Source organism: Oncorhynchus masou, chromosome 10 (assembly GCF_036934945.1).
Source record: "Oncorhynchus masou masou isolate Uvic2021 chromosome 10, UVic_Omas_1.1, whole genome shotgun sequence".
Lineage (NCBI taxonomy): Eukaryota > Metazoa > Chordata > Actinopteri > Salmoniformes > Salmonidae > Oncorhynchus > Oncorhynchus masou.
Window position 1 is genome coordinate 30,740,217 of NC_088221.1, and position 24,548 is coordinate 30,764,764.

Consider the following 24,548-nt stretch of genomic DNA (forward strand, 5'->3'; position numbering starts at 1 on the left):
CTAAGAAAAGCTGTTTTTATAGCGCCCTCTGGGTAATGAATGGGTGTACAGCCCTATAAGAGACAGGATCCACAGTACGAGGAGGTGGGTAGATTTGGGGTTTGGCAGGTACGCTGCACATCACTGAAGAGTGATGGGAATCTTCATATGGTTTAGTTTAACATGGCCAGGTAGTGCTCATTATGTGGCAGGCGTCACAAATACTGTACAGTAAGTCACGTGGGGGTGAGGAGAGAGAAGACGAAATGAGGGAGAGGTGAGGAGGGAGGGGAAGGGAGAGAGGGGAGAGGGGAGAGGGGAGAGGTGAGGAGGGAGGGGAGAGGTGAGAGGTGAGAGGGAGAGGTGAGAGGGGAGAGGGGGGAGGGAGGGGAGGGGGAGAGGGGAGAGGAGAGGAGGTGAGAGGGAGAGGGGAGAGGGAGGGGGAGGGGGAGGGGTGAGAGGGGAGAGGTGAGGTGAGAGGTGAGAGGTGAGAGGAGAGAGGAGAGAGGGGAGAGGGGAGAGGGGAGAGAAGGTGAGAGAGGTGAGAGAGGAGAGGTGAGAGAGGTGAGGAGGGAGGGGAGAGGAGGGAGGGGAGAGGAGGGAGGGGAGGAGGGAGGGAGGGAGAGGAGGGAGGGAGGAGGGGAGGGAGAGGTGAGGAGGGAGGGGAGAGGTTAGAGGGGAGAGGGGAGAGGTGAGAGGGGAGAGGTGAGAGGAGAGGTGAGAGGGGAGAGTGAGAGGGGAGAGGTGAGAGGGGAGAGGTGAGAGGGGAGAGGTGAGAGGGGAGAGGTGAGGAGGGAGGGAGGGGAGAGGAGAGGAGAGAGGGGAGAGGAGAGAGGGGAGAGGAGAGAGGAGAGAGGGGAGGGAGAGGGAGAGGGGAGAGGGGTGAGAGGTGAGGAGGGAGGTGAGAGGTGAGGAGGGAGGGGAGAGGAGAGGAGAGGAGAGGAGAGGAGAGGAGAGAGGAGAGAGGAGCGAGAGGTGAGGGTAAGTGAAGTCAGCCTAGGTGTGCTCCAGGAGCCACTGGAAGAGGGGAGTGTGGTGGAGTGCTCTCCCCGCCTGGGGTGTCTCCTCTCTGGGTTCAGACTGGGGTGGAGTGAAGGTTTCCTCACAGTAGCGCAGCAGGGCCTGGAGCAGCTCTCCCACCCTCCACTCCCTCTCCTTCAGCCTCTGGACCACCGCAGGCAGCTAGAAGGGCAGACAGAACACAGCTCAGCAGGCAGGAACCAGTACACACCTCAGTAATGACAGAGGCAGCCGCCCGTCCGTGCGTGCTTGCTTGTGTTTGCATAATCCTTTGGTTGTGGGTTAAGGTTAAAGCCACTCACCTGCTGCAGGTCCCAGCTGCCACTATGACCCAGCTGAACCATTGGCAGGTCTGCAATGGAGGCCGCCGCCCACTGCAGCATGCTCCTGAGCTGGGGGTCAAAGGTCATGTGCTGTGGGTCAGAGGTAATCTCCCTGAGCTCCGAGTTGACCACCAGGAGGAGCCTATGAGCCTGAGCCTGAACCCGGTCCACACGCACAGAACCTGGAGGGGGGAGAGAAGAGATATCATCATCATCCTCCTCTTTATATCTTTCAAACACCTATTGTGTCTCTTTCTTTGACTCCCCCAATTTATCCCCCTGTTGTCTCTCTGTGTGACAGTCCTCTCTTCAGTACAGTAATATCCCATCTCAACCCAGCTTCCCTTGTTTCCTCTGCTCTAACCTGGTGGTGGGCCAGGCCTGTTTCCCATGCTCCCACCCACACTGTGCCTGCGTCTGGGCCTGACGCAGCCCTTTAGAGAACAGCCCACAGGGGGCTCTGGTCTGACAGATAAGCAGGGAGACTCAGGGGGAATAGATGAATGAATGAGCGGCAGTGTGGCTGAATGTGTGGGCGGTGGGTGAATTCCCCTCCTAGCAGCACAGACACACACAGTGCCAAGTGTCCTAGTCTAACCACTCTTAATCTATAGCAGGGAACTCAGAATTAGAAGGATAACATGTTCATGTTGCTCAGATGCTGAGGTGGTTCTGTTTGTAGTGTGGTTGTGTAACATGGCAACATGGTACGGTATGTACTGTTGCTGCTGATAGAGACCAAGTTTAACCATCAAAACTATCAAATGCTTCATGTCAAAAATAAGAGAATATAAAGCAGCCCATTTTCCATGGACATCCGGTGCAGTTATTGATATAAGTAACTATATCATACCGCAGGATTCATCCTTGGTCTCAAGCTCCTTGTCCTCAGTGCAGTCGCTGTGGGGTAAGAAACATTACACTGGTTAGAGAACTGACCTGCACAAAGCCATAGTGGAAACACAGAGAGAAGAGAGGGAGCAGAGAGAGAGAAGAGAGGGAGCACAGAGAGAGAAGAGAGGGAGCACAGAGAGAGAAGAGAGGGAGCACAGAGAGAGAAGAGAGGGAGCACAGAGAGAGAAGAGAGGGAGCACAGAGAGAGAAGAGAGGGAGCACAGAGAGAGAAGAGAGTGAGCACAGAGAGAGAAGAGAGTGAGCACAGAGAGAGAAGAGGGAGCACAGAGAGAGAACAAAGAGAGCAGCTTGTGTAAAAGAGGAAGAAAGTGACAGAGAGCAAATAGAGCAGAGAGGAGAGAAGAGAGGATGAACAGACTAAGAGTGTGTGAGAGAGTTAGTGTATGTGAGAGAGAAGAGCAGAGAGAGAGAGCAGAGGGAGGGAGAGAGAGCAGATGGAGAGAGAAAGAGAACAGAGGGAGAAAGAGAGCAGAGGGAGAGAGAGAGAGAACAGAGGGAGAGAGAAAGAGAGCAGAGGGAGAAAGAGAGCAGAGGGAAAGAGAGAGCAGAGGGAGAGAGAGAGCAGAGGGAGAGAGAGAGAGAGAGCAAAGGGAGAGAGAGAGAGAGAGAGCAAAGGGAGAGAGAGAGCAGAGGGAGAGAGCGAGAGCAGAGGAAGAGGGAGAGAGAGAGCAGAGGAAGAGGGAGAGAGAGAGCAGAGGAAGAGGGAGAGAGAGAGCAGAGGAAGAGGGAGAGAGAGCAGAGGAAGAGCGCAGAGGAAGAGCGCAGAGGAAGAGCGCAGAGGAAGAGAGAGAGAGCAGAGGAGAGAGAGAGAGCAGAGTGGAGAGAGAGAGAGCAGAGTGGAGAGAGAGAGAGAGAGCAGAGGAGAGATAGAGAGCAGAGGAGAGAGAGCAGAGGGGAGAGAGAGAGCAGAGGGGAGAGCAGAGAGAGAGAAGAGAGCAAATAGAGCAGAGAGGAGAGAAGAGAGGATGAACAGACTAAGAGTGTGTGAGAAAGTTAGTGTATGTGAGAGAGAAGAGCAGAGAGAGAGAGAGCAGAGGGAGGGAGAGAGAGAGCAGATGGAGAGAGAAAGAGAACAGAGGGAGAAAGAGAGAGAACAGAGGGAGAGAGAAAGAGAGCAGAGGGAGAGAGAGAGCAGAGGGAAAGAGAGAGCAGAGGGAGAGAGAGAGCAGAGGGAGAGAGAGAGCAGAGGGAGTGAGAGAGCAGAGGGAGAGAGAGAGCAGAGGGAGAGAGAGAGCAGAGGGAGAGAGAGAGAGAGAGCAAAGGGAGAGAGAGAGAGAGAGCAAAGGGAGAGAGAGAGCAGAGGGAGAGAGCGAGAGCAGAGGAAGAGGGAGAGAGAGAGCAGAGGAAGAGGGAGAGAGAGAGCAGAGGAAGAGGGAGAGAGAGCAGAGAAAGAGCGCAGAGGAAGAGCGCAGAGGAAGAGAGAGAGCAGAGGAGAGAGAGAGAGCAGAGTGGAGAGAGAGAGAGAGAGAGAGCAGAGGAGAGATAGAGAGCAGAGGAGAGAGAGCAGAGGGGAGAGAGAGAGCAGAGGGGAGAGCAGAGAGAGAGAAGAGAGCAAATAGAGCAGAGAGGAGAGAAGAGAGGATGAACAGACTAAGAGTGTGTGAGAAAGTTAGTGTATGTGAGAGAGAAGAGCAGAGAGAGAGAGAGCAGAGGGAGGGAGAGAGAGAGCAGATGGAGAGAGAAAGAGAACAGAGGGAGAAAGAGAGCAGAGGGAGAGAGAGAGAGAACAGAGGGAGAGAGAAAGAGAGCAGAGAGAGAAAGAGAGCAGAGGGAAAGAGAGAGCAGAGGGAGAGAGAGAGCAGAGGGGGAGAGAGAGCAGAGGGAGAGAGAGAGCAGAGGGAGAGAGAGAGCAGAGGGAGAGAGAGAGCAGAGGGAGGGAGAGAGAGAGAGCAGAGGAAGAGGGAGAGAGAGCAGAGGAAGAGGGAGAGAGAGCAGAGGAAGAGCGCAGAGGAAGAGCGCAGAGGAAGAGCGCAGAGGAAGAGCACCTTAAAGAGAGAGCGCAGAGGAGAGAGAGAGCAGAGTGGAGAGAGAGAGAGAGCAGAGTGGAGAGAGAGAGAGAGCAGAGGGGAGAGAGAGAGCAGAGGGGAGAGCAGAGAGAGCAGAGAGAGAAGAGAGCAGAGGGAGGAGAGAGAGAGCAGAGGGAGAAGAGAGAGAGAGCAGTGAGAGAGAGAGCAGAGAAAGAGAGAGAGAGAGAGAGAGAGAGAGGGAGAGAGGGAGAGAGAGAGGGAGAGAGAGAGAGCAGAGGGAGAGAGAGAGAGCAGAGAGAGAGAGAGAGAGAGAGCAGAGGGAGAGAGAGAGAGAGCAGAGGGAGAGAGAGCAGAGGGAGAGAGAGAGAGAGCGCAGAGGGAGAGAGAGAGAGAGCAGAGGGAGAGAGAGAGAGAGCAGAGGGAGAGGGAGAGAGCAGAGGGAGAGGGAGAGGGAGAGAGCAGAGGGAGAGGGAGAGAGAGAGCACAGAGGAGAGAGCGCAGAGGAGAGAGCGCAGAGGAGAGAGCGCAGAGGAGAGAGAGAGGGGGGGCAGAGAGGAGGGAGAGAAAGAGCAGAGAGGAGAGAGAGAGCAGAGAGAGAGAGAAGAGGGGAGAGAGCAGAGAGGAGGGAGAGCAGAGAGGAGGGAGAGAGAGCAGAGAGGAGGGAGTGAGAGCAGAGGGGAGAGAGAGCAGAGGGAGAGAGCAGAGAGGGAGAGAGCAGAGAGAAAGAGAGAGCAGAGAGAAAGAGAGAGCAGAGAGAAAGAGAGAGCAGAGAGAAAGAGAGAGAGCAGAGGGAAAGAGAGAGCAGAGAGAAATAGATTAAATGGAGAGCAGGGTGAAAGAAGAGAGCAGAGGGGAGAGAGAGAGCACAATATGACATTTGAAATGTCTTTATTCTTTGAAGCTTTTTGTGAGTGTAATGTTTACAGTTAATTGTTGTTGTTTATTATCTACTTCACTTGCTCTGGCAATGTTAACATATGTTTCCCATGCCAATAAAGACCTTAAATTGAATTGAGAGAGAGAGAGACAGAGAGAGAGACAGAGAGAGAGCAGAGGGGGAGAGAGCAGACAAGTCTTCGGGACAAGTCTCTGAATGTCCTTGAGTGGCTCAGCCAGAGCCCGGACTTGAACTCGATCAAGCATCTCTGGAGAGACCTGGAAATAGCTGTGCAGCAACGCTAAACATCCAAACTGACAGAGCTCGAGAGGATCTGCAGAAAAAAATGGGAGAAACTCCCTAAATACAGCTGTGCCAAGCTTGTGGCGTCATACCCAAGAAGACTTGAGGCTGTAATCACTGCCAAAGTACTGAGTAAAGGGTCTGATTACTTACTTGAATATTATTTCTGTTTGAAATGTTTTTATAAATTTGCAAAATGTTCTAAAAACCATTTTAAGGTTTGTCATGAGGTATTGTGTGTAGATTGATGAGGAAAAAACGACAATGTAATCCATTTTGGAATAAGGTTGTAACGTAACAAAATGTGGAAAAGGTCAAGGGGTCTGAATCCTTTCAGAATGCAGTGTAGATATCACTCCTGGACGAGGGTGGGGTTTGGCATTGTACTGTACAGAGATAGATATCCCTTATCCTAGGGTGGTCGAAATGACTGTTGCAGTGCTTATTTTGACACTCATTTCTTTTGTAATTTTGACTAAAATATTATTAAGTCTTAGTCACATTCTTGTCATTTGAATAATGATTTAGTTTAGTTATTGTCAAAATGACTAAATCAGTGGGCAATTTTAGTCAACTAAATATCCTTTCATTTGAGTAAAATCACATTTGTATTGCCTCATTAACCGATAGTAAACATACATCACTGACACACACATACAAAGCCTTGTCCTACCAACATACTTTTCTGCATAACATCATCTCCTCTTCCCAACAGCAGAAATATTACAAACATAGAAGAATATATAACAATTATCTGTCCATGTAAATTCCTAATTCAGCCAATATAGATATTACACATTACAAAGAGACAGAGAGAGTAGCATAATCACCAGATGGTACATAGATATTACACATTACAAAGAGACAGAGAGAGTAGCATAATCACCAGATGGTACATAGATATTACACATTACAAAGAGACAGAGAGAGTAGCATAATCACCAGATGGTACATAGATATTACACATTACAAAGAGACAGAGAGAGTAGCATAATCACCAGATGGTACATAGATATTACACATTACATACAAAACAGACACACTCAAGCGAGAGCAAGAAAGAGACAGACAGAGTGAAAGGAGAGAGAGAGAGAAATACAGAGCAAGAGAGAGACAGAGTGAAAGGAGAGAGAGAGAAATACAGAGAGCAAGAGAGACAGAGTGAAAGGAGAGAGAGAGAAATACAGAGAGCAAGAGAGACAGAGTGAAAGGAGAGAGAGAGAAATATAGAGCAAGAGAGAGACAGAGTGAAAGGAGAGAGAGAGAAATACAGAGAGCAAGAGAGACAGACAGAGTGAAAGGAGAGAGAGAGAGAAATACAGAGAGCAAGAGAGAGAGACAGAGTGAAAGGAGAGAGAGAAATACAGAGAGCAAGAGAGAGACAGAGTGAAAGGAGAGAGAGAAATACAGTGATCAAGAGAGAGACAGAGTGAAAGGAGAGAGAGAGAAATACAGAGAGCAAGAGAGAGAGAGAAATACAGAGCGCAAGAGAGAGACAGAGTGAAAGGAGAGAGAGAGAGAGAAATACAGAGAGCAAGAGAGAGAGCAAGAGAGCGAGAGAGAGATTTATGTTTATTTATTTTCCCTTGTGTACTTTAACCATTTGTACATTGTTGCAACACTGTATATATACATAATATGACATTTGTAATGTATTTTTTGTTTTGAAACTTCTGTGTAATGTTTACTGTTAATTTTTATTGTTTATTTCAATTGTTTATTTCACTTTTGTATATTATCTACATCACTTGCTTTGGCAATGTTAACACGTTTCCCATGCCAATAAAGCCCCTTGAATTGAGAGAGAGGAGACAGAGCAGAGAGGAGACAGAGCAGAGAGGAGACAGAGCAGAGAGGAGACAGAGCAGAGAGGAGACAGAGCAGAGAGGAGACATAGCAGAGAGGAGACAGAGCGAGATAGAAAACCACAAAATGAGGTGGAAACTGAGCTGCACTTCCTAACCTCCTGCCCAATGTATGACCATATTAGAGAGACATAATTCCCTCGGATTACACAGATCCACAAAGAATTCGAAAACAAATCCAATTTTGAAAAACTCCCATATCGACTGGGTGAAATTCCACAGTGTGCCATCACAGCAGCAAGATTTGTGACCCGTTGCCACGAGAAAAGGGCAACCAGTGAAGAACACACACCATTGTAAATACATGGTGTGTTTGTTCTACATAGCATATTTCTATCTGAACTTTCCAAAACATTGCATCCTGCTGAACGCGCCCCAGGATGTTCACTATAGCTAGCTAATAAGGGGTAGCCTAAACCAATGGTTAACGGTCCGGTCCGCAAGTAGCTAAGTTTTAAAACAGCCCGCGATATGCTTTATGAATATAAGATCGCCATGATAGAAAGAAAAAAACATTGTGGCTGTATTACAGGTAATATCATTTGAAGAGTAATGGCTAGAATCAAGCTGTTTTCTCTGAGGAAAAGAGGGAGACTTGGCAAGTACGTTGGCTACAGAACCTGGCTATGAAATGCAGCGGGTTGAGCGAGACTTTTCTATACTGAAGGGAGAGAAAAATATAGCTGGCATGTTAATTTAAACTAACGGCTGCTATTGTTTTTAACTTCTTAAAGCAGCTTGTGTTTCTTAAACCAGGCAAAGGGTATCTAGCGTGAACGTTGGTGGTGACTGGTTCGCTACGGGGAAGCAAGACAGTCGCCTGGCGATGTGTTTAATTGGAAGGCGGAGCCTGTCTGCCCACACTCATTGCTTGCTCCCCTGCAGCTCACCAGCTGATATAGGCTAGGATGTGTGCCGTATCCTTCCCACTGTTTTGTCGAGAACTACGTGCTCTACAAACCACTCTTGTCCAGTCCACGTATTATTCAGATTTTACTCACAGAAAATGTTGTCTCGTCTCATTTTAATCAACTCAAATAAAAAGTCATTTACGTTTAGTGGTAGTTTTTCTGGGTCTATTTAGTCAGTTATAGTCTCGTCAATTGCCAGTGAAAATAGGTGTTTGACGAATATTTTATTCCCTATATTTGTTGACGATTAACACTGATCTGTTGTCATCACACTCAGCCATGCAGCATGCAGGCAGACAAGCAGCCAGCCAGACAGGCAGACAGAGAAACCTGCTTCAATCCTTCCCACACTCACTTCAGGACATGCAGCAGGTTCACACACACACTGATTCCATTGACTAGGCTAATTCCACTTGTGTGCCGACATAGTGGCGAAGAACACACTGACAAAGACATTCTCTGTCCTCAATGGTTATCAAGAGGGATCTGTAGAGGGTAGAAGCTGTTGTCTCATACACAGTCACATTCTACAGTGTTGCTGATCACAGCTCTGACATCATACAATGATTAGGGGGCGTAGGTAGAAGTTGACCCTAACCACTGACACAGGATCACATTATGTAATGGTTTTCTAATGGTAAAGGTTAGGATTGGGGGATAGGATCTGATCTTACATCTGTGGTTGAGGGCAACTTCAACCTGCACCTATGTGGGAGTTAGCAGTCAGCATTATAGCAGTGTGAGATGCGTGTGTGTGCGTGTGCGTGTGCGTGCGTGTGCATGTATGTATGTATGGACCGACCTGTCGGAAGGAGAGAAGGACAGGTGCTCCTCATACATCTCTCCCTCTAACCCCAGGCTGCTCCAACTACTGCTGTTCCCATTGCTGCAAGAGACAAGACCATTGCTCAACACTGGTAACATACACACACTGATCATAACCCTGCCCATTACCCTAATCCTAGCAATGACACTAACGCTGAACCGACAAACCCTAACCTGCTCCAACTAACCCTAACCAGCTCCAACTAAACCTAACCAGCTACAACTAAACCTAACCAGCTCCAACTAACCCTAACCAGCTCCAACTAACCCTAACCTGCTCCAACTAAACCTAAACTGCTCCAACTAAACCTAAACTGCTCCAACTAAACCTAACCTGCTTCAACTAACCCTAACCAGCTCCAACTAACCCTAACCTGCTCCAACTAACCCTAACCTGCTCCAACTAACCCTAACCTGCTCCAACTAACCCTAACCTGCTCTAACTAAACCTAACCTGCTCCAACTAAACCTAACCTGCTCCAACTAAACCTAACCTGTTCTAACTAAACCTAACCTGCTCCAACTAAACCTAACCTGCTCCAACTAAACCTAACCTGCTCCAACTAAACCTAACCTGCTCCAACTAAACCTAACCTGCTCCAACTACTGCTGTTCCCATTGCTACTGGGGAGACAACCGTTCAACAATGGGCACACACACAGTCTTAGGCATGGGAATCACTTCGGTCAAGCAGGTTCATAAGAGACCTGGTTGATCTTTCTTACCTGACAGCAACAACTGCTTTAAAGCATTACATGATCCATCTCAATGTGAGGCTCATACAATAGTTTTGGTCCTGAAAAAACAATCAAAGCAATAACTGCCCAATTATGTTAGATGAGATCACTGCATACTAGTCTTCACTTGTGAATTCCACTGGGACATCCAGCTGGCAGCTGTAGCATCACAACACCCTGTAGATCCGACAAGGCCCTTGAGCTAGGCACTTAACCCTCATTTGCTCCAGGGGCACAGTACTACTATGGCTGACCCTGTAAAACAACACTTTTCACTGCACTTTCAAACCAAATTGTATTAGTCACATGTGCTGAATACAACAGGTGTAGACCAGCGTAGCCTAGTGGTTAGAGCGTTGGACTAGTAACCCAAAGGTTGTAAGTTCAAATCCCAGAGCTGACAAGGTAAAAATCTGTCGTTCTGCCCCTGAACAAGGCAGTTAACCCACTGTTCCTAGGCCGTCATTGAAAATAACAATTTGCTCTTAAAGGACTTGCCTTTTTAAATAAAGGTAAAATATATATATATATATATAAAAAAAAGTGAAATGCTTACTTACAAGCCCTTAATTAACCAACAATGCAGTTATAAGAATAAGAAATAAAAGTAACAAGTAATTAAAGAGCAGCAGTAAAATAACAATAGCGAGACTATATACAGGAGCCACTGGTATAGAGTTAATGTGCACTGGTTAGTTGAGGTACCTAGCCGACAATATGTATTTTTTTGTTTAGTTAAATTAGCCCTGATTATCAGGCTGGCTGGAACCTGCACACTCTGGTATGTAAAGAATGATGTGGAGACATAAAAATAGCTCTACCAACTAGTTAAATGATGACCTGAGCTAAAATACTGTCTCCGTAGCTGTGGTTTATGAAAGTGGTATGCTGAGAGATTGTTAAGAAGTCAATCAGTTCTTCTAGGGTTTGAAAACCTTTACAATGGAGCCTTTCCCTTCCTGAGTTATCTAGTTTATTTGTTGACAGTTGGGAGACAGTTGGGAAAGTATTTTGAAGGGAGAGAGAGAAGCTAATGAATAACAAATGGTGGAAGGACTTTGTTCTTGTGGAAAGGGCCTGAGGCAGAGAGAGAGAAAGGCTGCTACAGACACACCTTCAAAAAATATTATCATACCTTCAAAATAACTATCTGTTCTCCTCACACATTCTCCCATTCAGTATCTGGGGAGAGAAGTGTACATGTTGACTGGGTCTGCTTCCATAGAGATATCAGGCTGAGCCAGGGAACGTCAATAACTCTCCTCCAACCGTGAGACTGGGTGAGACCACGTCACTCTCAGAGCATTACATCAGATTCACTAACAGACCAGTATGTGTCTGTTTCTATCATGAAGGAAAAGCCATTTATCACTTAAAAGTGATATATTATCCTTATGATGCATTAACTCAAACAATCTCTGCAGAACTTGGCATTAATCAGCTATTTAAATTATATAACATTTGAGAGAATATATGGAATGTAATATTTGCTCAAATCAGAGATAATTGTTTCTCGGCAGCAGAAGGTCCTACAGGTTCCCAAACTATACATTCTGCTGATGACCTCACATCATCCAGCAGCCATCCGACAGACAACATGGAAAAACCTGTCTTGTACTGATCTCAACTCAGTCTCACAGCATCAAACCAGCTAATCCCCAATCACCACAGTCACCTTAAAATGCCATGGGAAATGCCATTTGACCTCTTGATTGAAAAATACATATATTTCTCATTGGCAGTGCAGCCAAAGCAGTGATGACTGACTTGCCTTTATTAGTTTCAGCATTAATTGAAGTCTAGGCTGAATGCCACAACACTGGTCTAAAGTTCTACTCACTTATATATCAATCTATCTGTGGACATTGAACATGGGTTAGTCCTTCGCTGGTGTGAAAGAGTGAGACAGAAAACAGTACTCAAAGACATTAAAGTAGTGTTTCAAGAGGTGAATCATTAATCAACTAATCTAGATTAGATCTCTCTAATGTAGCCTTTAGAGTAGAGGTCGACCGATTAATCGGAATGGCCGATTAATTAGGGACGATTTCAAGATTCGATTTTTTTATTCCTTTATTGAACTAGGCAAGTCAGTTAAGAACACATTCTTATTTTCAATGATGGCCTAGGAACGGTGGGTTAACTGCCTCGTTCAGGAACAGAACGACAGATTTTCACATTGTCAGTTCGGGGGATCCAATCTTGCAACCTTACAGTTATCTAGTCTAACGCAATAACGACCTGCCTCTCTCTCTCATTGCACTCCACAAGGAGACTGCATGTTACGCAAATGCAGTAAGCCAAGGAAAGTTGCTAGCTAGCATTAAACTTGTCTTATAAAAAACAATCAATCATAATCACTAGTTAACGACACATGGTTGATGATATTACTAGATATTATCTAGCGTGTCCTGCGTTGCATTTAATCTGACTGAGCATACAAGCATACAAGTATCTAAGTATCTGACTGAGCGGTGGTAGGCAGCTGTTTGTTGTGCATCAAGCATTGCGCTGTTTGTTGTGCATCAAGCATTGCGCTGTTTATGACTTCAAGCCTATCAACTCCCGAGATGAGGCTGGTGTAACCGAAGTGAAATGGCTGGGTAGTTAGCGCGCTAATAGCGTTTCAAACGTCACTCGCTCTGAGCCTTGGGGTGGTTGTTTCCCTTGCTCTGCATGGATAACGCTTCTTCGATGTGGTGGCGGTTGTCCTTGTGTTGCTGGTTTGAGCCCAGGGAGGAACGAGGAGAGGTACAGAAGCTATACTGTTACACTGGCAATACTAAAGTGCCTATAAGAACATCCAATAGTCAAAGGTTATTGAAATACAAATGGTATATAGGGAAATAGTCCTATAATTCCTATAATAACTACAACCTAAAACTTCTTACCTGGGAATATTGAAGACTCATGTTAAAAGGAACCACCAGCTGTCATATGTTCTCATGTTCTGAGCAAGGAACTGAAACGTTAGCTTTCTTACATGGCACATATTGCACTTTTACTTTCTTCTCCAACATTTTGTTTTTGCATTATTTAAACCAAATTGAACATGTTTCATTATTTATTTGAGGCTAAATTGATTTTATTGATGTATTATATTAAGTTAAAATAAGTGTTCATTCAGTATTGTTGTAATTGTCATAATTACAAATAAATAAATAAAAAAAATTGGCCAATTAAATCGTTATTGGCTTTTTTGGTCGGTATCGGCGTTGAAAAATCATAATCGGTCGACCTCTACTTCAGAGAAACTAAATGAACAGAGCAGATTAGTTTGAGACTACATGATGTTCTGTGTGTTCCCTACCTGTCGCTGAGGTGCAGGAAGCTGCTGGTCTCGTCGGGGTGCTCGTCCTCAAAGCTAACATTGGACCAGCTGCCCAGACTGTCATCTCCCACACTCAGACTGAGCTGCTGGGACACCGTGGACTCTGTGGCCTCCCTGCCTGGAGAGCTACCACAGGGACATGGAGAAAGGGAACCAGACACAAGAATAAAGATACAGAATCTTTATACAGAGACATACAGTTCATAATACTATCAACATTAGGGACTGAGAGAACTAGTTAGTAATCAAGATGGTGGACCTCTTCTTGGCTCCTTTACTATTGTTGTGTAATCTGGTCAAGTACAAAATTGCGAAAATTATGGACTCTTCAATTAATTGCCCAAGATGGTGCGTCACAAGAATTAGTCAAACCCGTACATATTACTAAGCATCATGGTTAACCATAAGGAAATCCATGTGAACAGTCATGGAATCTTATGGGTCTTGACTCACCATGTGGTTGCTCTCTACAACATTAGGGCTCGTCACAGATTGATGGTGTTGTGTCTTACAGACTTTGCCACAATGTATTTGTACCTGAGGTTGGCAGTCTGGCATGCGTTGGACAGCGCGGACGTCATGATCTCTGCGGTCAGACTCTCGGCAAAGCTTGGCCCGTCGTGTCCGATCCCGCTGTCAGCATTCAGGCTGGTGTTGCTCAGCTCTCGTTTCGCCCCCTCCATTGCCGTAGTGACAATCTCCTCTGCCAACACTGCCCTGTGGTCCAGATCGATGTGGATCTCAGGGATGTCCAGGCCACACACCCCCACCTCCCCGTCTGGCCTCCTCCTCTGGCCTGCTCCTGCCCCAAGGATGTACTGCCTGCTAGGCCACGAGCAGAACGGACACTCGATGACCTGTAATAACAAACATGAATACTCAAGAACTGTACATAAAACAATGAGTGGGTGATAGACCATAAGTAATCCATCAGAAAAAAAATGGCTGACACTTCTTGACCTGGCAGTATCGGCAGGTTGTCTCCCCCAGCACAGAGCCCACTGCTCCCCCCTCAGACGGTCTCTCAGAGTGGGCGTGTCTGTCTGGACCCTGTTGGGCTGGGTGTCCGGCCGAGGCCAGGCCCATCTCCAGCGTGTCGTCCACTATCTTCCTGGCATAGTGCTCCATGACCTGCAGAGACAAACGCTGGGAATTGGAGAAAGCTGAAGTCTAATGCTACAATGCAATGATTATAACATGAATCAGGCTGTTGTTAATTCAATGTGTACATGTTTTAACAGTATCTTTCCCTACTCAAATAAAATTATGAACTAAATCAAACTGACCTGCATGACTCCACTGCTGTAGCCTCCGTCGTCCAGGCAGCCTGTGCTGTGGAACTGCCTGCCCTTTCCCTCATTGGCCAGCAGGGGGCATGAAAAGGAGTTCCTGATCAGGTTCTCTGCCATGTCCTCCAGCTTGAATTTCTGATACAGACACGAGTCAGTCAGGGACTTGGGTAGTCGGTCTGACGACACACAGAGTTTGCGTGTGACGTCACAGGTGATGTTGTACGCCAATGACTCTGCGAAGTTCACCAGCTCTATGTACTCCCTCTGGCTCCCATCATCAGAGTCGCTGGAAGGAGATCCCACTCTCCCTGCTTCGTCCCTGGGCACAGACAGCTCAGCGTTGGGCCCCCTGCAGCCATCCTGGTGGAGCCTCCTGGAGGAGTGGTGCCTGGAGGAGGAGGGTCTCTTCTTCATGTTGCGGGCAGCATGGGCCAGGCCCAGTTTGATGGAGCGATAGGCCAGACGGCTGGCATACTGATCCAGGACCAGCTCCCTGCTGCCTCCCTCTTTCTTCAGCAGCCTGATGAGGTAGCCAGCATACTCATCTGTCACACTTTCACAGCTGGGGTAGTCAGAGGACAGGCCAGAGCTGGCAGTAGATGTGGAAATTGACGGGTGGAGGACAGAGGAGAGGAGGTCACCAGACCACTGTTCAGCCAGATGACCCACTCTGCACCCCCTGCTGTGTTCACTGGGCTGGAGTTGGTTGTGGTGGTGAGGGCATTCCCCTGACCAGTCCTGGCTGGCTCGTTTGACTGATCTTTGACGACACTGTCCTGACCCCATTATCCTCTTCACGTCACTGATCACCTCTCCCGCCACCTCGCCAGCGTAGATCCACAGCGTGTTCAGGGTCTGCTCCGAGAACTGGGCCACGCTGTCTCTTCTCTCCTCCACCGTCCTGCTACCTCTATCCTCCACTACTCCCAGGGTGTCCATCTCTGTCGCCATGGAGACGATGTGGCACGCCAGGCGCTCTGCATAATGGAGGGCTCCCTTGTCGGCCATCTTGTGTCCTCCAACCAATAGGTTGAGTTCTGGCTGCGGACAGTTTCCTGTCTCGGTTCCAGAGTTAAGCCCTTCTACTCCACCCTCCTCTTCCTCGTTCCCGTCTGCCTCCTCAGACAGAGACCTCATCAGTTTGAGCATGAAGTCAGCCTTGTCCATCTCAGAGGGAGACTCCTTGGGCTCAGGCCCTGGCTGGTAGTGTGGGGTGGGAGGTGGGGTGGCAGGAGAGAACTCCTTGGCCAGTTTGCCTTTCAGCTTCTTGGAGAACCGCTTGATCTGCTTCTCCTGGGACACCTTGTTGGGATGCTGGGGGGTGGAGGGGGCGTACCAGGGGTCCCGCTGGACTTGCAACCAGTGCCGGGAACCATCTCCTCACCGGAGGCCATCTTCCTGCCTTCCCGGCCGTCCATCTCCAACCCTGGAATCTCTGGAGTGTCCTTCATCATCACAGGCCGGGTCTCTGAGACAGCTCTGCTGGTCCTGGAGCCTGACTCACAGGTCACTCTCCCTGGGTTCTGAGAATGAGGATGGAGAGAGGAGTGGGAGGTCTGGTCAGTAACAGTACCCTCCTGTCTGGATGGAGGTCCCCGACCAACAATGGCTTTAGAAAGGAAGTCAGCACAGTCCTCCACCTTCTTCTTCATCTTTGTGGCAGTCATCAGCTCACACGCTTCACTCACTATCATATCCACCATGTTGCCAGAGAAGTTGTGAAAGGGGGTCTTTGGCAGCAGGTCAGTCTGTGTGGCAGCAGTAGCATCAGAGGCGGCTGTGGTCACCATTCTGCTCTCTGAGCTGCAGCTCCTCTTGGGGCTGTTCTGGGAGGTGTGGGCCAGGCTGATCTTACACTGGCAGATCTCTTCTGAGTCGTGAAAGAGGGCCTGGCCTGCCTGGGGGACAGGTACACAGCTGGCCATCCCAGACACACAGAACAGAGCCTTCTTCACAGTACAGCCATCCTCCCCTGATGGACCTGGGTCTTCCTCGGCAGGGTTAGGCTTGTGGTCAGCAGCAGTACTGCAGGTAGTGTGTGTTTCGTCAGTGCTGACGTTGAATATGTTGTCCAGAGAGACACTGATGGCTGCTTGGGTGGTGAAGGCCACGTCAGCCTGGGACAGTTCGATGAAGGCCTCCTGGAGGACAGACTCAGAGAGGTCCGAGGCATAGGAGGACACCACCTCCTCATCGTCCTCCTCCCCCACGCTGAAGGACCAGTCACTGGGGGTGAGGGGGGTGGAGGGGTGGGAGAACTGACACACTTCCATCATCCCCTCATACACTAGTTCCTCCGCCAGGTCGGCGGCAAACTGAGTCACGGTGCTGTTGAACATCTGCTTCTTCACGGTCAAGAAGTCCTTCAGAGCGCCCGACACTGCCTCTCCCACCAGGAACCCAGCCAGCCCGTTGATGGCCCGTTCCTTCAGGACGAAGGCGCGGCGCATGCCGATCTCCTGGAAGGCCATCTGGAAGACAGACGAGGTGAGTCTGGCAGCCAGGTGGCAGAGGGTGGTGGTGCAAGAGGACACTCCCTTCTGCAGGTCTCTCAGAGCGCTGCCCAGACTCATCTCTACCAAGTCTGTAGCGAACCTCTGGATGCCATCCTTCAGAGGCTGTAGCTTGGAGACAGTCACAGTCTCCTGGATCTCAGACAGCTTCATGACGTGTCCAGACTGGTTCTGGAACTCCTTGTGACAGACACAGCTCAGGTTCTTGTTGTCGTTGAGGTCCACGGGAGACTGGTATCCACACACGGAGCCCAGGATCTCCTTGGACAGACTGCTGGCAAAGTCTGAGTAAGTCTTGTAGAGGGAACACAGGTCCTGGGGTTTCTTTAGCTCTGAATCATCTCCCTCTGTCTTCCAGAAGTAATCCAGAGCTCCATCTCCGAGTGGGCTGAAGGCTGAGGAGCTAACGGGGCTGAACAGAGGACCTCCACCTTCCTCACAGGAGGTCCGGGCCGGCCGGGGGGAGTCAGGGGATCCATACGGAGAGCCAAGGGGGAGTGGACTTCTGAGTGGGGTGGGCTTCTTCACATTCGCAGGGAGGGTGCGCTGGTCAAACCGGTGAGGGTTCATGGTGGAACAGCTTCGGGACACTTTCTTGGACCCTGACTTGCCAGTACCAGAGTACTTCTTCTTCTGGTCTGGGCCGGTAATGATAACAGAGGAAGTCGGGTCTAAAGGCAAGGTGAGTGTACAGCTCTCTGAGCTCAGCTCGTCTAGGTCGTCAAACTGGTCAAAGCTGTCGAAGAACTCGCTGACCTCAGAGTCAGAGTCCTCCACCCTGTCCGTCGGCCCCCCGGGGATCTGAGGGATGTCCAGTGTCGCTTTGAGACTTTTCTGGTAGCCAACCTCATCTAGGAAGATGATTGGACTAGGGCTGGACCCGTCCGACTCCTCTGATTCGCTGACAGGACGTGTGGGGGAGGGGAGCCGGGCTCTAGGGCTGCAGAGGGTCCACTGGGAATCTGCCCTTCTGGAGCACTGTACGGTAACGGACACCTCTGGAGGAGACCTACGATTGGTTGAGGACATCCTGTGGGAAGAGCTGATTATGATCCTGGAGCCTGATAGGTCCTTGTCTCTCTTGTGGGCAGGGACTGTCTGGGAGGCCACATCACGGTGGTTTCCATGGAGATAAGAGTCATCGGCTAGGGAGAGAGGGAGATAGAGAGTGGGGGTGTAAATGTTTCGGTCTAAATTTACTTAACACTTAAGGTTACGCAATAATAAGTGAACACATCATGCTCTATTGAACGTTCATCTACATAGAGCTGTGATGAACCTACCGTTGTTATTCTCTCCAGTGGCCTCCTCTTCTAGGTGTTCCAGAGCGGTGACAAAGTCATCTTCGATGGAAGACACAGACTGGTTGGTGTCATCGTCCTCGGGCTGGCAGGGTTCTGCCGTGCCCCTGTGGAGGGCCTGGAGCTCCAGGGCATAACGGACCCCCGCAGCATAACGCCCCAGCAGGCCCACCAACACACCAACAATGGCCTGACTCGGGCTGGAGCTGTGCCTTACAACACACACCGCCTTTAGCGAGCACTGCTGCAGAGGATAGAGAAGAAACAGTCAGAGTTTGCTGGCTGCCTGGTACAGTAGTTTATTCTTACTGCCAAGGGACAATTAGCTCTTTGAGGAATAAAAAACTAGGTCTGCAGACTGTCAGCGCCTGCCAAGACGCACTAATCATCGGAGAGGCTTTGGCTTTGGAAACTCACAGGAATTCACGCAAGAGTTCTCTTTCCTTCGGTCTGTGTCTTACAGAGAGAGGGGCTCTACTGGGACAGTCTTGTTATGTCTACATGTCTGATTGTGGTCTGATGTGTTGTTGTATATGCAGAATAGAACACTCAGCGTCACTTCTGTCTTGGCCACCATGGGTAGAGGCTCAGTTTTAGTTGCACTGCCTGTCTGTATATCTGTATGTCACACACACTGTAACCACAATGCTACAGAGCCAGACTGAACACTAGCACAGACACATGGGACCAGGCAGGACAATGTGGCAATCACTGGTGAGAAAACAAGCAACCACACTATCCCAGAGATCTGTATACCTGGCTAGGTTCAACAGGGTGAAAACACAGAATCTCTCAGGCCTTTACAAGCAGCCTGAGTAAGGGCCTATGAATCCTTGGCCTGCTCGCCTCCCTACCACTGAGGAAGTACAGTTCCCGCTCAGCCCAGTCAAAACTGTTCGCTGCTCTGGCCCCCCAATGGTGGAACAAACTCCCTCACGACGCCAGGACAGCGGAGTCAATCACCACCTTCCGGAGACACCTGAAACCCCACCTCTTCAAGGAATACCTAGGATAGGATAAAGTAATCCTTCTCACCCCCCCCCTTAATGATTTACATGCACTATTGTAAAGTGGCTGTTCCACTGGATGTCAGAAGGTGAATTCACCAATTTGTAAGTCGCTCTGGATAAGAGCGTCTGCTAAATGACTTAAATGTTAAATGTAAATGTAAATGAATCAGCTTCAAACTTATATATTGAACTCTTATTTACCTGTGAAATAGTGTATTTCTTCTGAAGCAGTCTATAGACCTGAGAAACACAGTCTTCCCCCTATTAGACACTTCCTCCTCTCATGTCTACCTGTGTAGTAGAGTCCCTCCTGTCGGCTGGTTTCCTGCTGTCCTTCAGCAGCAGCACCTCTTCGTTCCTCAGGCTGGTAACGTGGGGAGACGTCAGGAGCTCCGCCAGGTCCCCTGGGAGAGACGACAGGGCCTGGGAACGAGAACAGAACATCACACAAATAATATGTTAATAACGCATCACTTAAAGGGGCAATCAGCAGTTGCTACATCCATTTTTGGACTTAATTCATTAATTATATGTACCCATTGATTCTTGAAGAATATAACTTATAAATAAATGCCTCATGAGTTTAGTTCAACTGTCATACCCCATCAGAACCCAAAATATAAGCTTGTTTTACTCTAACATTTGTAAACAAAAGTAAATGTAAACAAACATTATAGATTCAAAACATGGTTCAAACTATCATTTTCATATCATGGATGGTCAGTCCTTGCATCCACAGCTCTGTCTATGAATGTGAGAGTGGTTACATTTCTCCAGCCCCAACTCTCAAATTTTTACAGAAACGCTTTGTTATTTTTTTCTACTGCTGAGTGCCGCATTCATTGAACTACAAGAGAGTCCGAGCTGGTGCAGTACGTCTCACCTGTAGAGTTAGATCCTCCCCTTCAGAGAGGCCAGGCAAACACACAAAATTGATCTGAGGGAAGAAAAGGACAAGTCAGGGAAATCCTCAAAATCATGAAGTCATAATCAAAGCGTGTGTGTGTTGTGATATACACCTCAGTCAGGCGTGGTGTGTCTCTGGTCTGTAGCTCCAGTCCCATGCTGCACAGCTCCTTCCTGCTCCTCAGAAGGCTCTTCACACACTGAGGCCCACTGTCACGCACTGTCTACACCATACACACAATTAGAGGGTAGCTTAGGTTTCACACATGCACAACCTCACACACAGTACCAGGTTATCAACATTTAAATGAAATCAATCGATCAGTCAATCAATGAATCAGAATATGGCAGTCTGACACTAACCTCTTTCCTGATGGAGGCTCTGGTCCTGAGAGGAACTCCTCGGATACGGGCACAGGCGTCCATGGCAACGCTGGCTGGGTGTGGCGGACTAGCCACTCACCTGGGGAAGGAGAGAGGTGGGAAAGAGGGAGAGATTTTATACTTAAAAATGTTATATCATTCAATTCTGATTTACTGACAATTCTCAAAGATTAGAATGAAAAACAACAATCCTAGTCTATTGCAAGTACAGCTGCAAAGGGAGGGGATATTATTGGAAACTTTACAAGTTCACCAGTAAACTAACAGAATTTTGCTATCTTTCAAGGATTTTATGTAATCTATCACAAGAATATCAGAGGTATCTGTAAAAATCTCCAGCCCCCTGTGGCCTTAGCACATGTAGAATCTACACTGAGTATACCAAACATTAGAAACACAGCCTCAATTCATCACGGCATGGACTCGACACGGTGTCGAAATCATTCTACAGTGATACTGGCCCATGTTGACTCCAAAGCGTTCCACAGTTGTGTCAAGTTGGCTGGATGTCCTTTGGGTGATGGACCATTCTTGATACACACAGGTAACTGTTGAGCGTGAAAAATCCAGCTGCGTTCTTTTGTCTTGCCCATTCGCCCTCTGAACAGCACACACACAATACATGTCTAAATTGTCTCAAGGCTTAAAAATCCTTCTCTGACCGGTCTTATCCCCTTCATCTAGAATGATTGAGGTGGGTTTAACAAATTACATCAATAAGGGATCATAGCTTTCACCTGGATTCACCTGGTCAGTCTATGTCATGGAAAGAGCAGGTGTTCTTAATGTTTTGTTCTTAATGTCTTTATACTAAACCCTCTTTGATAAGACTCAGTCTTCATCCACTCAACACAAACCCTAATCATAACAGGAAGTCAGCTGTAGAGGTCAAGAGGTTAGATGTACCACTGCACAACAACACAACTCCAGTCACCTCAGAAAGACAAACACTGGTGGAGATGAACTGAACTGATGCACTCAAGCAAACACTCAGATTAAGTTCAATAAATTCAGAAATCATAAAAGCAGATATTCTTCGATCAGGTTTCCAGCAGCCTTAGATGTTGGCCTAGTCACTGTCTGATGTCTTCCTTCAGGCTCCAAGCCAGCACGGACGATCAAACGGCCTAACCCAGGGCAGGAGAAATACACTTGGTAAGCATGAAAGAGCAGCTAAAGACAGCAAAAATATTTACAGTGAGCGAGGAAGAAAGTTTCCCAAGAAATGTGAGCTGTTCTTTGAGGTGCTGTCCAAAGCAGCTGGTTGAATCTGAGTCTAGACGGCCAGTCTTTGATAGGATGCCTGTCCTCTATGGGAACCAACCAGGGGAAATAATGAATACTCTCTTTCTCTTCCTCTGCTGTCCCAGGACCTCCTGGTCTCTTGGCTGCTTTGGTGGGGTTTTCAGAAACAACAACGCAAGCTGTTACCAGCTAACCTCAGCTATGTACTGACCCCAATGCTATGACCATAGAAATGCAGCTCGAACTAGGAAGTATAGTTTTGCGTGACTGCTACACAGCAGCAAACTGACAGGCCTCTCTGTCTCTACTACTGCAAGTTGTATTTTCTCCTGATGGTTTTGATGATGCTCAGTTCATGTCTTATACCATGGCATTTTAGTAACACATTTTTTTAACATTTAGGCTTATAATCATACTCAAATCATAGACTTTGCACAAGAAGCTAGTGCAGAGAATGTCAAACTATGGGGATAAGGCAAAATAGAAATGACCTATACTACAGGTTCTTGTGGTCTCTGTAAGCAGCTTGGCATGAATTGTGTAAGGGCTCAAAATAGGTCAGTCTTTGAGGCGTTGCAGCATGAATGTGTGACTATGTGGGCAGATGGGTAAACAGGGGAAAGAAATGCAGTAGCACACAGGAGTGAAACTACAGTTGAAAATTCAGAACCTTTTTCAGTAAACCATACATCTTTACAACTAGGTAATACACAACACAAAAACAAACAACAATAAAAGATCTGACAAGGCCTGCAGTTGTTGTTGGTGTAGCTACATCATCATCTGCTGGGCTGATACTAGGAACTGCGTTCTATAGCCTACTGAAAATAGGGGGAGTGGTAGCTAGCTACTTTTGCTATCAATCTTTCATATTTGCTCGCTACTTGGGGGGGTAATAGATTGCCATTGTAGGTGGTGACAGGCCTGTGTCGCATCTGTATTATACACTAACGTTAGCTACCTTATGTGCTATGAAACCGTCCATACCCGCCTGTGTGGTTGACCACAACAAACATGCAAGCCAGCTGATCAAGCAACGAACTAACGTTAGAATTCGCTCCAAATACGTTTTACTAGTAAACAACTTTCTAACTTCTCGTTCAGGAAAAAAAACAGTAGCTATTTAGCTTGCTAGATAACTGCAAACACGTTTATGTTATGGCAGGCCATAATTTACGGCCAGTGTCGCATTTTCACAGGGGAAATGGAAATTATTATTTGATAGTCCCATTACCTGTGACATCCCACTATAGCAGTAGCGTAACATGTTGGTTTAGTAAACTCTGTGCAAATCAATCACCTATCTTAGCTAACTAGCCAAGTGTCAACAAGCTAGCGTAAGGGTATTGACTAGTTAGCTAGCTAGGCTAACTGTCAAACATTGTAGCTAGTTAGCAACGGACATTGTTCCACTGCACTGTCATTATGCTAGCTAGCTGGTGTGTACTTATACAAAACAATTGTCTTCTCATGTCATTAAATAATGACTATACAATAATTTATCGTCAATTCACCACAAATATGGTCTTTCAACCTCCCACTCCTGTTATTCTCACCATTTAGCAAGTGTTGGACTAGATGCGAGATGATATTCCACTGACTGACAGTTCATTCCATGAAAACAAGACTGATTCAGGCAGTAGTAATCACTCTCTGAGCTCTGCTTTCCCTCGGCGATGGAGAAGCACAGAGTAGTCGATTGCGTGATGCCATATCTAAGAAAAGATGCCATGCTAAGCAAAATTCCAGTCAAATAAAATAGCCTACATCAAGTACAGATTGTTTGTGAGGCCTGGGTGTCTTCAGCACTAAATTGGAAGTAGGCTGCCCCATTCACAGAGGCTAAATGCTTTAGCGCCTTTTGACAGTAGGCCTATCTTCTGACAAGGGGGTGTTAAGAGCCCCGATGCTTGCTGTGAACATTAACGGGCATCGCGTATTTCCCAATGGCCATATCTCCATGTTACAGCGTTCGTTTATGGAAAAGTGACAGAAGACAAAGGCGACCACCTGTACTAATTAGCTATGTAGTGTGTTCCAAACACCTGACCTGTGTGGACGCGTAACTCACAGTCACACGACTTGGACGTTACATATTTGATGATTTGAGACTCAACTTAATAAACAATAAAATGACTTTACTTTAAATTATTTGGCCAGGCTTTGTAGCTCATTTTGTAGCAGTCTCCGCGGGTTTACTCTCTAAGCAGCGTTAAAAATTCAACAGATTGGCTAGTGAAACGCAACCTCTGAATGGACCAACAAACTGTCAATGCTGTACAGTTACAGGATCCGATGCACTGCAAACGTCAAATTGTAGGGAGAGGATTCCCGTAATAAATAAATATGCAGCTCAATTTAGAAGCGAACCAGCAAGGGGGCATCAAGCAATAATTAGTCTACTAGCAAAGGCCTACTGGTCTTTTGGAAGGCCTATGTCAAAATTGCTTGAAATGTATCATTTACGTATGAAGCTTGCATTTTAAATGTGTTTTTAAAATGTATTATTACTGTGGCAAAGAAGCACCATAGACGCGTCTCTCCACTTGCACTCTCCAAACTGCCGCCGGTGGAGAGTGCTTCTCTCGTCGAAATGTTTGCTGTTGCTTTCTCAATTTTAATTAAATGCAGTGGTGAAAAGAACTTACGTAAACATACTTTAAAATACTTCTTAATTAAGTAGTTTTTGGGGTGTCTGTACTTTACTATTTATATTTTATATTTTACTTCACTACATTCCTAAAGAAAATGATGTACTTTTTACTCCATATATTGTCCTTGACAACCAAATGTACTCGTTACACTTAGCAGGACAGAAATGGTCCAATTCACACACTTATCAAG

At 47.3% G+C, this 24,548-nt stretch overlaps 1 protein-coding gene across 1 annotated transcript; it reads right to left on the reverse strand.

Annotated features, from left to right (window-relative positions):
* Positions 1-851: 851 nt before the first annotated feature.
* LOC135547502 (A-kinase anchor protein 11-like) lies at positions 852-23,512 on the reverse strand. Its single transcript, XM_064976573.1, is given in 15 exon segments — positions 852-1,161; positions 1,302-1,504; positions 2,176-2,222; positions 8,963-9,046; positions 13,033-13,179; positions 13,591-13,910; positions 14,014-14,184; positions 14,340-15,670; positions 15,673-18,003; positions 18,142-18,403; positions 19,461-19,592; positions 20,053-20,106; positions 20,189-20,299; positions 20,439-20,538; positions 23,261-23,512. Coding segments are annotated over 14 exon segments (5,442 nt in total). The 5' UTR covers positions 20,502-20,538; positions 23,261-23,512; the 3' UTR covers positions 852-975.
* Between the last annotated feature and the right edge of the window lie 1,036 nt (positions 23,513-24,548).